The 15,507-nt window shown below is 48.2% G+C and overlaps 1 protein-coding gene across 3 annotated transcripts; it reads right to left on the reverse strand.

Annotated features, from left to right (window-relative positions):
• Positions 1-1,754: 1,754 nt before the first annotated feature.
• NIPAL4 (NIPA like domain containing 4) lies at positions 1,755-9,666 on the reverse strand. 3 transcript variants are annotated; one of them, XM_086470956.1, is made up of 6 exons: positions 9,630-9,666; positions 7,598-7,846; positions 4,840-4,896; positions 3,721-3,811; positions 2,455-2,615; positions 1,755-2,359 (listed from the first exon to the last, which is right to left on the reverse strand). In XM_086470956.1, exons 1-6 carry the CDS (start codon positions 9,664-9,666, stop codon positions 1,755-1,757), a joined length of 1,200 nt encoding a protein of 399 aa, XP_086327082.1. The 3 variants fall into 3 exon arrangements, with proteins under 3 accessions (XP_086327082.1, XP_009958257.1, XP_009958259.1); XM_009959955.1 differs by lacking the exon at positions 9,630-9,666 and adding an exon at positions 8,917-8,936 and having other exon boundaries at positions 7,598-7,716; XM_009959957.1 differs by lacking the exons at positions 4,840-4,896; positions 9,630-9,666 and adding an exon at positions 8,917-8,936 and having other exon boundaries at positions 7,598-7,716.
• Between the last annotated feature and the right edge of the window lie 5,841 nt (positions 9,667-15,507).

Below are 15,507 nucleotides of genomic sequence, written 5' to 3' on the forward strand. Positions count from 1 at the left end.
CAAGGTTTGGGTTGGGGTTTGTTTTTTTTTTTTTGTTTGTGGTTTTTTTGGTGGTTTTTTTTTTTAGAAAAAGCCTTTATTTCCCTTTCCACATTTAAAAAAAAAAAAAAAGGACTGAAATGTTATTTAAATAAGAGATTGCATATTCCTCTCCCCCCCAAGCTGCATTTGCTCAGGGATGCCCAGACTCAGGTATAATCAGGTCAGCATCTCAGACAGCATCAGGGTGTACTGTGGTCCAGGACTCACTCAGCCAGAGCTGCCTCTGTCCCGAGCCAGCCTGGCAAAGCCAGCTCAGGCTTCGCCGCTCCTGGTTTGGGATTTGCTGTGAGAAAATGGGCTCCAGCCTCCCTGTGCTACCAGACCTAGCAGCAAGATGGGAGAAACTTTTAACTGCAGTAATACCTTCCTTTTTCACCTTCCAGCTCGAAATGTTATTTCTCCTATCCCTTCATCCTCACCATTGATATACATCTCAGGGGGTTCTGAAGGCAAGCTGTGAGCAAGAGTCCAGGTAACATCCATACTATATTGAGAAACATGGAGAGAGGTGAACAGGACCGCTCTGGGATAAGCTGCATCCCTACAGCTCTGCAGAGCATCACCCACTTATGCCTGTTTGGCTTTTAACATGCAGCTCAGACCTCCTTCTGAACAAACAAACAAACAAACAAACAAAAAAAGAAAGAAAAGCTTTTGGGCTTAAATGATAGCAGGACAGGTCATGGGGCTCAGAGAGTTGGGAGGGTCTCCAAGGTCAAGACATTTCCAAAGAAAAAAAAAAATCACAGCCACTTGGTCTTTCAGGCTGAAAGATTTTCACAGACCACAACAAGTCTTGAAGATGGTGGCAGTGTTTCTCCTGACATGAGGTTTACCCTGCCAGAGTTCCCCAGCCTGAGTAGGGGCTTCCCCTTCCTCAAGTGAAGTCTCAATCAGGCCCAGTGGCTTCACCAGCCGCATCAACATAGTCTGGGCACCACAGCTGCTAAGGAAAAAACCCAAACAAACAAAACCCCACATAAAACTAATTAACACCGTGCTGCAGGGAAACTCCTGCACCTCACAAAAAGCAAAAACTGAAAAAGATTTCTCCGTCGGGGTCCTGTAAAAACACTTCATGGTTTGGGTCCTGCCACTGAGCTTAAGTGAGTGCCTCTTCCAAAATTCACCACATTTTGCCCATATTCACCGATATTCTTGGCCCATATTTGCAGAACAAGTAATTAAACACGAATGAGTAGAGTCTCAACAGCAGGCGTGCACCATTCAGTCCTTGTTTCTCACCGCCGTTTGAGATACTGGTGTGTATTTTAGAGTTCATGCAAGTGCCTAGAAAGGAAAAAAAAAAAGACAAAAAACCACCAATCAATGACTCAGTCAGGGCCTGGAAATAAACACATCAATGGCCACCCAGGGGAAGGAGTGCGAGAGCAAACATTAGCCCTGCCAAGAATAAGAGATGGGAAGGGGCTTCATAGAGCAGCTTTGTTGCAGACATATCATACTTCAAGAGGATTTTAATTTTCAGTGGCTGCATGCAGTAAGGCCCAGGGAGGATTAAACACACCCCTTGCTGCCACAGCTGCCAAAGGTCCAACCCAAAAGCCCAGAGAAAGACTTGGCTTGACTCTACCAAGCCTTGGATAAGACACCACTGGTTTTATTTTCTGCTTTTCCTTTTTTAAATTGCTCACTAGCATCTGGAATATTGACACCATTCACCCAGCCTCCAGACCCTCGGATACAACTTGCTAGGTGTAGATCATGAATACTTTGGGTTTATCTTCTGGGGAGATGCTGGAGTTGTCCACCTCTATCAGGATGTTCTTGTCATCTCGGGTGACCGGTGCTTGCTGTCCACTCTGGAGAACTTGTGGTAGATTCCCTAAACTGACATCCATGTCTTTGAAGGCATGGAGTAAAAACACCCCCAAAATGATGGTGAAGAAGCCACAAACTGTCCCAATGATGTCGACTACAGTCATGGCAACCCACTCCTTAAAGAGGATGATGGAAGTTGTGATGACAATGGTGGTGAACAGCACATAGTAAATGGGAAACACTAAAGAGGTGTTGAAAATGTCTAGAGACTTATTGAGGTAGTTAATTTGTGTAGTGATGGATGCCACCAGTGTGATGACTAGGATCCACGTCAATGGGTGCTGCAGCACAGGGCGGCCAGCAAAGAAGCCCTTGATGGCAATACCCAGGCCCTTGACTGAGGACACGGAGAAGGCACCGATAACAGAGCAGATGGTGAGGTAGATGAGGATGTTTCTCTGGCCATAGCGGGGTGCGAGGTACAAGATCAGGAGGAAGCAGACAGCCAAGAGGATCGCAGCATAAGCGAGGAAACCTGGAAGAGGAAGAGAAGAAACTCAAAACTGAGCAGCGGGCATGGGGAGCAGTATGCACTGCTCAGCCCCGAGAGAGAAAACATGACCTCTGTACCTGGTGCTTTCAGCTTAGACAACATTTCATCCAGAGTGGTGACCTCCTCATCCTCTGGGGCATGTATCACCATCACGGTGCTGCCCACAAGGCTGAGCATGCAGCCCAGCTTTCCCAGCAGATTGAGCCGTTCTCCAAGCAAATACGAAGACAGGATGGCACTGCACGGGACAGAAAAATATCAGTTGGTGCTTTAAAGCCATTTAAAGAAAGAGCAGCAGATAAAATAAGGTAAAGAATGCCTTCATGTGATACAAAGACACAAATTTGGAGTAAATTTGTTGGATTCCAGTGTGTTAATACACAATCACATTGCATCTATTGACAGCTGAACTTGCAGAGGTGCAGGTGTGATCTCTAGATCACAGCTCATGTATCAGCAAGGTGAAAAAATGCTGAATGTGTTAGCACATCCTCAGAAATAATTTCAGGGTCTACAGATTCCCTCATGAGCTGTGGCATCATGAAGCCTTTAGTGCCCAAGGAAATTACTTCCAAGGACCAGTGTAACAGAGAAAAAAAAACCCCAACCTAACAACAACAGTTACATTGATTTTAACTAAATCATCAGAACTATTAAGCCCCGGAGAAACTCTGAAGGTACTGGGGCTATAAATATATCTGCAAGAATATATAGCTGTTGTCCATAAAAATTTGGGGCAAGACACCAGAGCAGTCCTAACTCTCAGTTTGCTTATGCATTTCACAATAAGAGTCCTCCTATAAAACCTTCAGTACATAGAGTCATGTATTTTGATATGAATCTCCTTTTTAAAAATTGAGAAATAGAGTTTTAGCCCTTTTGGCAACAGAAAGAAGTATAAAAACACCACATCAGAGCACTCTAAAAGCCTTGAAAATAAAAGGCAAACAAAAGACAGTCTAAAACAAGACTGATGTTTTCGACCCTTTTAGATTTTTAGTACTGTTCACTACAAGAACAAAACAAAACAAACCAGCCTTGAATTGGCTAAAAAACTGGAATAAGGAAGGAAGTAACACTGATATTTGCAATAATTTAACCTGAAGTGTACGTGGCTGCTATCTACATGCAGCATTTCCAGAAGGGCATGCTGCTTAACTCCGTGGTTTCCAAATGATCCCCCAAAAGGACAACAACTGTTACAGAGCTTTTTACAAAACACTGAGGCATTTTTTTCCTTTAGGCAGAATAAACCATATTAGAATCACTTCAAGTCTTTCCATCTTACAAGACAAACAGATGAACAAAAAAGGCAAATTGCAAACTATAGACACATGAATCACCTTATGAGCACGCTCAGAGCCCCCAGAGGCGTGACAATAGTTGCAGGGGCAAACGCATAGGCAGCAAAGTTGGCAGCTTCCCCTCCACCCACTAAACAAACACAAGAAAAATAAATACCAGTGAGTTACAGTGTACTTTTTGTGTTTTCTCTTGCGGGCTTGCAAACTAGTAAGACATCAGTTAGAGAGTGGGGTTTTTTTATGAGGGTTTCATGCTACTGCTAAACAGGGCTAGACAGCAGGTGAAAATCTCCCCATTACAAATTAATCCAAGCAGAGAGGCAGCCCTGGAGCCCACACGCGGAAGGGCTGGGGGGTGCCAGGGCTTGGCCATGTCACAGCTGCCCTGTATCAACTCAGTAAACCCCCATAGCCCAGCCGGGCAGCTACACTGGGCGTGGGTGTGATTAACAGGGGGGTGGGAGCTGCTGGGAGGCTGCTCCATGCCTACAACGTGTCTCCTTGGGGCTGTGGTGTCACCCTCTGGCTGAGCTGTCCTTGTCCCCTGAGCAGTGAGTATTGTGTGCTTGCTTATGGGTTGTGCTGCGGTGGTTGTGCAGCAGGAGCTGCAAGGGCAGAGCAAGGTGGGGACACCTTGAGCTGCGGCTGCAGCAGCGGCAGCCAGAAAAGACTGCTCTGGAAAACCTTCTGCTGCTCTTTGCACAGCTGTGAGTCCAATTTGAGAAAACACTGTAATGTGGCAGCATGAAAAGAAGGATTTAAGGTTTGCTCTAAGGCAAAACTTTGCTCAAGAAAGGAGCTGCTCCTAACACTGCTATCTCCCTTGTGCTGCAGCAGTAACCTTTCCTGGAGCCCCCAGGGATGCACAGGAGGCCGTTTGCCCTCTGCCTGCTACACAGGCAGACCAGGCAGCTGCCTTATTAAGACCTGGCTTTTCCTGCTTGTGATTGGGTAAAACTGAGCCAGCAAGTCCTACCGGGTGAGGTGAGATCCTGCGTGGCTCACTGCCTCCACTCTCCTTGAGGTACCTCTGCTGATGACGGGGGAACTGACCAGAATAAGGGCTTTAAGCCATCAGATGCTGGGCTCGTTCCACACCTGGTTCACAGGGAAAGACCCCTGAAAAGCTGCAAACTCAGGGAAACAGCCTCTACTTACTGGTTAGCAAGCCAGCCCACCAGAGCCAGTCCTTTAGGTAGCCATGGCCTCCATCTCCTGGGGAAGCAAAGCACACAGGCATGAAGGCGTTAACAACCATGTTCTTTGGGGTAAAAGATGAGAAACATCCCTCTGGAGAGGAGTAAATTGCAAGGAGCAGAGCGTGACAAAGAAAACAGCCTGGAAGGACAGGATATGCAGGCATGCCATCCTATGTGGAAATTACGTTGAGTCAAGGGATTAGCGGAAGCTGGAACTTAGGGCTGGACAATACAAATACAATAAAAGTTGTTTAATCCTGGGTGGCAATAGGAATGGCACCCACTGCCCCAAAGCCACAGAGCTTGGGATGCAGCCTGCCCTGCTGCAGCATGGAGCTTGGGTGTGCCCTTCAGCCCTGGGAGCTGTGGTCGTCCTCGCCGGTTCATCAGGGCGAATCGGCCCCTAAACCCAGCAACAAACACCTCACCTGAGGTCCCGTGGATGGGTCCTGTTTCGCCTTCCGTGTTCCACTTGCCTGTTTGCTATGGGGACTCCTGGAGCAGAGGGATGAAGGGTGGCAGGGGCTGCTCTGTGCTGGGTGCCCCCCACCCAAAGGCTGCTCCCTGGGACACTGTCACCCTGCATCCTGCCCGCGGGGAGCCTGCACTTCACCTCGCATTGCGCTGTCTCGCTGTGGAGTCTCGTGCACGGGCGCAAAGGTAAGGCAATGAGTTTTTTCCAAACCCAGCTCAAGAGTGATTACAGCCTTGAAAGACGAAGGGCGGAAAAACTGGTCGGTCGCTCTGTGCAAGTATGTGATGCCTCAGTTCATGTTGCTGTACGGTCGTGGTGAAGGCTTCCTGCGCCCTGTCCCAGAAGCTGTCTGCTCCTTTGGTACGCTGCTTTGTATCACAGTTGTATCATAGGGCCTCAGCCTGAACTGCCAGAAACCCTGATGTTAACTTTGTGTGGAACAGTCGTTATGTGACAGAGTTTCTGTTGAAAAATGATTCCTGGCATTGGAACAACTCAGTGAAAGAAAATGTGCATATAAATGAGGAAGAATGGACGTACTGTGTTGGGAACTAATCCAGCTCTGGTCTTAACCCACAAGCTGTTTGATGTAAGGAGCTTGAGCCTGGTGACATTGTGAACCCAGATTTTACTGGGTCAGAGAGAGCCCATGTTTTTGATAAGTCTGACCTGACCAGAGCTGTCAGCGACAGCAGTGTTTGACCTGCCTTGGAGAAAAGTGATGTGCTCAGATAGCAGGGGTGAAACACTGGGACTGAGTGATTAAGGGCGAGATATGGAAAGGAGGAATGAAGAGGCAGAGAGGAATTTGCTAGAGTTCAGCCTCTTCTGGTTCCTCAAGTTCCCAAATGCTCAAGTTCAAATGTTATGCTTTGGTATACTTTAGAAATTGCTGGGTCGTTTTGTTTTTCTGTTTGTTTTTTTTTTTTTTTTTCTCAAAACCTCTTTTTGTCAGCTGCAGTCTTCCATCATTAATCTCTAATTCCTGGTTAAACATCCTGAAAAACAGGGGAGGGTTTGCTCTTTTACTCGTTTGGCTCTGTTGTGGGAGGAGTTCAAGGAGGGAAGGGGAACAGAGACACCTTCTACAATTGAAACAATACTGGTATTTCACTGTGCAAATATAAGGCAGAAAGCAAACCCAGGTGAGTTCAGCAGTTGTGTCCAGCCAGCCTAATGTCAGGGGATGAAGAGGACTTGAGACTGGACTGCGGCTCAGGTGCTGTTGCTAGCTTTGCTGCTCACCTGCGGGTTGACTCTGGACAGTCGCTTCATCGTTCTGTGTTCTGTGTCCTCATATGGGGACACAGTAAAATGGGGACAGTGACACTGACTTCCTTTGTAAAATGATTTAAGAATTGTTCTGAGGCCAGAACTGGGAAGCAGTAGTATTTTAATTATCATTATTTTGTTTTGTTGTTATGCAAGTAGGTCAGCTGCCAGGTGGGACTTACGCTGCTGCTAGAGCGAATGTTTGCAATGCTGATGGGATGTGTCCAATTCCACGGTGCAATTCTGCCCCAGGCAGCGCTCCTCCACCATTTCCCATCTGTATATACGTGCACATAAACACAGGCCTTGCCCTAAGAGCTTGGTGGTAGAGGAAAGTTATCTACACATTGTTGAGCAACACACCTCAGAAGTATCCTTTCTGAAAACCACAAGCAGAGTTCACACAGATCACAGGCGTGCCATCCTGCATTAATAAATGGCTCTTGGTAAGGCAATTAAAGCACGTGGGGCTGCATCCTTGTCTCACTGACTTGGTAGCAAAGCTGCCTGGTGCATCGAGTGGGGTCACAGGGCTGTGCTGTTCTGCTCTGTGGCACAAGGAAGACTCGCACCTCTGTGCAAAGGGGCCCATTTCAAAGAGCTTTCAACACTCTGCTTCCTCCTGGCCTCACACTTTCCCATGCAAGAGCTGCGACGGGCACGTATTGTTCTTCTGGTGGGTGCACAGATGATCACACAGTGCACGTGACTTGCTCTTTGTGCTGCCAGGCAGGGGAATGCTGCTTTTAGCTGAGCCCTTCCAAGGCAGGGCTCTGTAAATCAGCTCTTCGGCTCCAGCACAGCACTGCTCTGAGTCTCACACACAAACGTACGTGAAGAAAAGTTCTGTCTTACATCGCTGATGGAAGGCTGACGTGTACCCAGAGGTACCAGTGCTGGAGTCTGGATGATGCGTATGGTTCTGGGAACAGGCGGACCTCCTCCCTCCTGCCCCCCACAAAAGCCTTACCTGCTCTGGTGCCTCCCTTCTCCACCAGCCGTAGCAGCCCCTTCTTCTTGAGGATGACGCTGCTTCCGATGAGGAAGCTGGAGAAGACAGCCAAGCCCAGGCCAATGTAGAATCCATAACTACTTTCTAGCCGAGTGACCCAGAAGTTATCCAAAGTCCCATTGTCCTGAGCGGAGTCAGCTGGGTCAGCATCGCCGATCACCCGACACACAACCCAGTGGGAAAGGCATGAAACGGTGACCAGAGAACCTGTGAGACCACCATGGAGATAAAGCAGAAAATTACTGATATAACTACCCACAGTACCTCTGTTGCTCTTTGGACGCATTCAGATGTCCCTCTGAACTGCCAACTGTGCTGTCACCGTAACAGCACATACCTACCAGCTCTCAAAAACTCAAGGCACCTCTTTACTTGCATATGGAAATGGCAAGGTGTTGAGTGACAGATTTATGGAGTGCAATTCAAGCAGCTCATTGACACTGAATGTGTCTGCCAGTCTACACTGAACTGGAAAGCCACAAGGACCACTATAATAATGTGATTTGAATTTCCAAATGTCCGTGCCAGAGTCTTTCCACCAAACTCCAATGTTATGAGTTTGAACTATGCCTTATCAACACTCAACCTTGTTGATTCAAAGGCTTTGGTGCTTCCAGCAAACTAATTTTCGCATTGGCCAGCTTGTCTGCAGCTTACAGCTTTGGGTTTGACGTGGAGTGAAGCCAGTACTTTGTAACTGTGCATCTGTTCCAGCTCTGTGTATCGAGCAGTGCCACGGGATCGCTCGTAAAACAACAACAGGTTCGTCACGGACGAAAGTTTCACCTATATGTTGCTTCTACTGTCTAATAGTTTTATTCTACCTATTTGCAGAGTGCCTGAGTGCTCGTAAAGCATGCCGAGTCCTGCCAGTGGGGAAGGCCTGAGAGCAGACACGGGTTTTTTTGCTGTTAAGACCAAAAGCACTAAACCCTCGTGTCTCTAGTCAAGGGGTGTTGCTGTGTGTGGGTGGGAGAACTGCTGAGTTGCTTCCTACCCTTGCACTCCTACCACACCCAGCATATCTTTCTATTGCAATCTTTACTCCAAGTCTAGTAAAGACTGTGTGACTGCAACTGTGGGGAACAGAACAGCCAGGTGGAGTGTCACAAAAGTCCCTTTGTAGTAAAAGACTTTAATTTTCTGCCTGAACTCACATAGGAATTATGGAGTGGAATGACGAGCAAGTATTTGTATCTCTAAATGGCTCTCAGTACTGGGCATGGGTCCCACCTTTTTCCTGAACCAAAAGAATGGCTTAAATCTTCTGCAGCTGCACCCCCCGTCCCCTGCACATGTAGCTCAGGATTTGGATCCAAACTGGATCCAAACTTTTTCTAATGGAAAAAATTCCAGTGACTTTCTAGATGAGTTTCCAAAGGTTCCCGCTAACAGGTTTATTTTCTAATGGAAAAACATCTTTGATTGTGGAAATATTTCCTGGAGAACAGGAGGGACATCCTGCCTCCTCGGCTGGGTAAAAGTCTCCCCAATGTGCTACTGGGCACCTGCTTAAGGCGGTGGGATGGGGTGATCACCGTCTGGATTAGGTAATCTTTAAAGGAAAAAAAGACAACCCTGGTGTCTCTGTGCGCGCTGCAGGGCTGACAGCGCGCAGCACTCGCTGCCGGCAGGGCAGGCTGTGTCTGCCTTGCGACAAGGGGCATTTCCCCACTCCTGCACAGACCTCCGGGGAAATAAAAAAAGAAGAAAGCCCCAACCCCCAGCGCAGTGACAGAGAACAGCCCCAAAGCCGGCGGGGAGCGGGGGGCACAAGGCCGGGGGCGCAGCGGGCCCAGCCCCCGCGGCGGGGAGCCGCGGCTGCCGCCCCCTCCCCGCGTCCCTCTCGCCGCTCCCCGCGGGGCCGCGGCCGCCGGGGTGGGCAGGGCCGGGCCGGGCCGGGCCGGGTCGAGCCGAGCCGAGCCGAGCTGAGCCGAGCCGAGCCCCGGGGCCTGTCCCGCTGCCCCCCGCGCTGCCGGGCTGCACCCACCGTTGCTGCAGCTGCTGTTCGCCTCCAGCGGGTCCATCTCTTTCGTCCTCCCGACGGCTCAGAGCATCCCGGCGCCGAGGGCAGGAGCCGCTGCTGGCGGGACTGGGCCGGGCTGTCCGCATACCTGCCCGCCCGGCTCCTCCTCCGGGACGGGGCCGGCTCCGTGCAGCGGCAGCAGATGCCCAGGGAAGCCACCCCCGCTGCAAGCCTGGCGCCCCAGCCCCGGCTGCAGAGCCCCCCTGCTGCCCCGGCCCCAGCCCTGCCTGCTCAGGGGCAGGGGGAGCTTTGGGGGCAGCGGCGGCTGGGCTCAGCAGCCTGTGCGCGGATCCGGGATGAGGGTCCCCTGGCTCAGCCAGGAGAGGGGTTTCTCCTCTGGAGTGGGTTTTTCTAAGTGCAGGTGCTGTGGAAGCTGGAGGCTGGGGGCGGCGTGAGCTCGGTGGCAGTGGCCGAGCGGTGGGATGCCACAAAGCTGCGGGATCGGTGGGTGCGCAGAGTAGAGTGGGACAGAAATTAAAAGGAAACAAAAGAAATTAAATCCTGAACAGTGTTTGTGTTCCTGAAGATATTTCATCTTGTTAGAAGAGGCTGTAACTGCAGTTGGTATAGCAAGGAGTCATTTCAGAAAGTGTCCTGTTGCTTCAAGCACTGTTCTCCCCTTAGTCCTATGTCTGTGCGCAGTAGGTGGTAGGACTGAAGGGCAAGGCTGAGGGACTGAGAAACACACAGGTGTCTAGGGAAGATGGGTATATCCTAATGGAAGTGTGGGCTGTGGGGTTCCCTGCATCATGTCCTTGCTGGGCAAAGGCATGTTCCCTGCTGAAGGTTGCGTCTAATTTCCCTGATGAGCCTTCCCTGACTTTTGAAGTGCAGCGGGAAAGGCCAGGCTCCCAGGAAAGGTGCATTTGAAAAAGAAATATCAACGAAAGACAAGTGTGTAATGACAAGGGCGCTCCTGTGCTGTGAAGTGTTGTGTACCACAAGATTGGAAGTCCAGGGCGCACTTTCGCCATCAGCAGCTGTGATTTAAAACTTAGCTGCCTCCATACTTGCAGGGATAGATTGCTGCATACAATCCAGGGATGGATTGCTCCATCACTGGCAGTGGTCAAGGCCAAGTTGGATGGGGCTTTGGGCAACCTGGTCTAGTGGGAGGTGTCCCTGCCATGGCAGGGGGGTTGGAACTAGATGATCTTTGAGGCTCCTTCCAACCCAACCCATTCTATGATATGATTCCATGATACTGAATCCCAGCCTTGAGAAAGTCAGTTCCAGCCCATGAGCTCCCTTAGACTCAATTTATAGCCTTTTATTTTGTGACTATTTAGTTGGCAGGCTGCCTCATGGCCGTGTGGTTCAGCCCATCCTATGGACTGGGGGCTGCAACTCCGCCCCAACTCCCCGTGCCACTGCAGCCAAAGCCTCTCTTGCTAATGTTAGCGTGTGAACAGTTTGGAGTGTGTTGCACACCAGTGTGTTTTGCCTTCATCCCTACCCTCCTCTGCTGATGTCCTCCCTTCCTGTGTTTGTATGTGGTGACCGTGTGTACACAGAAACCTACTGCTGATACAAAAGCCCTTTCGTTGCAGCAGGAGCCGTTAGCCAGATTTTGCTATAGGTCAGCAGACATAAGTAAAACCAATAGCATTCCTTTAGCAAGCCCACATTTATAGGTAGAAATTATATCTGTCATAAGGCAATATGAAGATGTAAGATCTGCAGGATTGGAGCATGTCTGAAAATTTGCTCTTTTTTTCCCCATAAAATATAAATTGCCCTTAGACCATCAAGCTGCAGCATTGCTATCACCGTATGGCTCCCTCACTCGGCGCCTGATCCTATCTCTGTACAACTGTTTTCTCCAGTGAATGTAATGTTCAAGTGTTTTGTGAGTCATTTGATTTTAATTGGGTCTGTTCATCAGTCACAGACCTGCAGGTCACTGTGCCAGCCAAATCCCACGTCCTCCCCTTTATCACAGGAGCACTTGATAATCAATCCAAATTGTGTGGCAGTAGGTTTTGATGTAGGAAATGAAATGTGTGCTGATTTATCAGTGATCTGGGAGCAACTTCTGCTGCTGTTACATATCATGCAGGCAAAAGACACCCTGGGCAAGACAGTGATGGCAGGATTTGGCCTTTATTTAGCAAATTTACATGCTGATGCTGGTGAAGAGCTATTCATGCAATGTGTGAATATGAGGCTGATTGCAGAAACTGAGGTGATGGCAGAGTGGGACATGTGTTTGCTGTGTATGCAGTGCTGACTGTCTGCAGGAATTTGTGTCCTCTGTCCCCTCGCGGGCTGTGCCTCCTGCTCGCCCTGGTGCTCAGGGCACTGTGGGTTTCTCCCCTTTGCTGGACCTTCTCCAACCCCCCAAGATCTTGCTTGTAGCTGGGGAGTCCTAATGGTGATGTGGTTATTGGCTGTTAAACTGTGTCCAAAATAATTTCCAAGCTTTTGTGGGTGAGTGTTGTTGACATCTGTGCAGAGCGCAGTTGCCTGTGGTGGACAAAGAGGTGTTAGAGAGGGAGCAAATTTTTGTGGAAGGGGTTGATCTGGGGTTAAAATAATCCTTTTGGTCAAGGTGCAACCTCATAAATTACTGCCACAGCAGAGGGGGTGGGACAGTCAAAAGCAAAAGGCACTTTGGGCCACAGCTTTTCCTTCCTCTGTCAGCTTGATTTCCTAAAGGAAAAGGCTATGCGACCACATACACGTGGTATTTATGTTTATGCACACCCCTTCATCACCAAAGATATTTGAGCCCATGGGCCACTTTTGCCAGATTTGACAAGGGGTGAGATCTCCAAGAGAAGCTGTTTTCAGTTCTGGGAAGAGACATGACAGGGAAGAGGTCCCAACAGGAAGGGGACACTGCAGTGTGAACTGACTGTAGCAGACTCAGGGAAGGAGCGTGCCTAGTTGTCACCACCGTGGGAGAAGCTTCAGTCAGAACTTGCAATCAATCATGGGACACAAGTGTGTCACGTATTTCTTTCTGGTGGAGGGGCTGCGGGGGTGTGGTGTATAAAATCACTAAGTCACAGGAGTTGCATTTGTTGGATTTAGCAAGGCTGTGTATGGCAATATGGGAGTTAAAAGCTGGGTAGGATTGGCATGGAATTGCCTACTATGCTAAGGACAAGTTGAGACTGATAACAGTAAAACAGAGATGCAACCAATGCCTCTCTTATTGCTTCATATCCTCATTTTAATGGGAAGGCTGTAATTAAGGGAATTCAGCTCCAAGCTATGACCTCACTGGTTGATACTCGCATCAGATGTTTCCTTAAAAATAACTCATTAGAAATCAGGGAGCCTTACTTAGCAGCTCATCTTCTAACAATGCAGTTCCTCCTGAAATACTGGTTTCCAGGCCAAAAAACTTGACTAGAATCCAGGGGTAGAGCAAGACAGCTTTGACTGCAAATAACTTCCTTAGCAACATCAAAAGGCTTTTCTTTCCCCTGCTCTTCTCTGCTCATCTCTTCTGGTCTGGAAAAAACGATGGAAAAATACTGGGTGTCAATTGTCCTGTGTTACAAAGAATGGTGGAGGTATCCTGGTAACAGGTGGTGGAAACTTTTGCCCTTGGAAGTCTGCTAGGCATGGTTCCTGTGGAAACTTTCAGAACAGGGTTGCAATATTCTGTTATGGCTTTGTATAGTTTCAGGGCTCCAATGAGCTGTTTGCTGCTTCAAAGGCAGGGTAAATCCTTCTCTTTCTGACAATGACCTGATTGTCTAGAGGTTAAATGAATCGCCTGGTTCAGATGGTTGCATCTGAATGTACATGAAAGGATGCTCAAAGCTTGAAAGACTGAACTTTCTTGAGCAGACAGCTTCTAATTCAGCCTATCTCAAGGTAACCCTGTCTGCAGTGGCTGAGGCTGTTATTTCTTGCTACAAGAGTTTAGACACCACCACCAACACGGCAAGTTCCCAAGCCTGTCACACCCATGGTGGGTTCCTGCCCTTGCTGTACTGCCCTCCTTGTGCCAGTGCACATAGCTGTGCGTCTGTGCTGTGGGGCAGCTGAGTGATCCAGGGTCATTAGGCCATGAAACACACCCCAACTCCTTTCTCCCAGGGTTGTTTATTTTTTTTATCCAGATCAGTTCAGTGATCCCGGTCACTGTGGCCCCATAAACCACGTATGTTGGCAGAACAGGAGTGGTGGGTTGGTGATGGACAGGAGGTGGATGTTCAGCTGGCATTGAAGGCTTTAAGGCATCAGAGCAGCAGTGGGTGCTACGAGGTGGAGAAACATGTAATCAGCAGATCATTTGTTTGCAGACCTATCTGCCAGGTGTTTGCATCAGAACTCTAAATCGAGCAAAACTAGATGTGAAAGGCTTGCAGAACGGGTCACAGAAAGGGTCATTTTGCTATGCTTTTGAAAGAATGAAACAATCATTGATGAACTGTTCTTCGCATTGATGAAGTGCCTTTAATCTGAAGATGTACACTTATTTAGAAACACTAGGAAGAAGAAAGACGTGGGCCTGTATCTTTGATGTTGGTCTCTTAGGGTTGGTTATGCAAAATTCAGTCTTGGACCCTGATACGCAAAGCAAGTATTGCTTCTGGCTCCAGGTGAGACCATGCAGCCCGTGGGCTCTTGGCACTTCTCAGGGCTGGTGTTAGTACTGGGGTGTCTGCAAGACAGCAGCTGAAATTAGTTTGAAAGAAAACAAAACAAAAAAAAAGAAATCTTGATGGAGGAAAGGATGAAAACCAAACAACTCCCTAGTATCAGTGGCTGAGTCAGGAAGAAAGTCCTGCTCTCCTCTCTGCCATTCCCCATTGCAGAACCATGTTGAAATCAGTAAACATTGGGCAACCTTCAGCCATCAGGCAAATAGTCCTCCACAGCAGTATGTTACCCACAGAGCTGCAGGCACATCATGTGTCCCGTGACTTAAAGCACATCGGAAAGATCAACAGAGCTGCCTGGTCATGGTGTAAAGTTCAATTCCAATTTTATGGGAAAATCATTGCATTTTTATTCCTCTTAAGCTAGGAATCTGTTCCCATGAAAAAACCTTGGGAAGAAGCTATGAAAGGGAACATCAGTTACATTTTGTCTCATGCTGACGAAGCATAGGTGCTCCCGCTCCCATAGATCCACGACGGTTGTTTCACCCTAATTCCTCAGCTCCCAGAAGGTCTTTTCTGCTCGGTTCTCACTGCTCCTTCTGTAGTCAACAACTACGGCTGCTCCTTAGATGCTTTTAACACAAACCTAAGAATGGCTTCAATTGTTAATTTGGAAAAAAATAGCACGGAGAGTCTTCTGGAATAAAAAGGCTTGTGTTGAGTTGACAAGGCTATGGTAATGAGAGGAAATTAGTTCCTCGGTTTAGCTGTTTTAAGTAGGGCCCGCCAAATTCTATTAATAATAACTACATAATTTTCCCTCCCCTAGCCTGTTTATACTAAAACAAGTTTTCAAATGAAAATTTGTTGTGGAAGGATGATTTTCTCAAAGATTTGATAGGAAAATTTGTTTGTTTTGGCGTTGGCCACAAAGCCTCATTTTTTCCCTTTGGTTTTGACAAAGCTCGACATTTTTATCAACAAAATGCTGCCATTATTCCTCTTAGCTTTTTCTTTGTGCCAGGTGCAACTGGAGGCTCTCCCCAAATAATAGTTATGGCAATGATGACACCGCAAGGTAAAGTCTGCCCATTTCATGAATGAGCCCAATTTTTATTTCTCTTCATCACAAAAGTCATCCCACATTTGTTGTACACACTGTTGGTTGCTGTGTTATGGGACATATCACCATGTACCAGATGCTTTACTCTTGCAGAAGCATTTCTAATGGAGATGGAAGCTTCTGTTAGCTAAATTTTAGAACAACAGCAAAAAAT

The sequence above is a fragment of the Leptosomus discolor genome, chromosome 10 (genome assembly GCF_034619465.1).
Source record: "Leptosomus discolor isolate bLepDis1 chromosome 10, bLepDis1.hap2, whole genome shotgun sequence".
NCBI classification, from domain to species: Eukaryota; Metazoa; Chordata; class Aves; order Leptosomiformes; family Leptosomidae; genus Leptosomus; species Leptosomus discolor.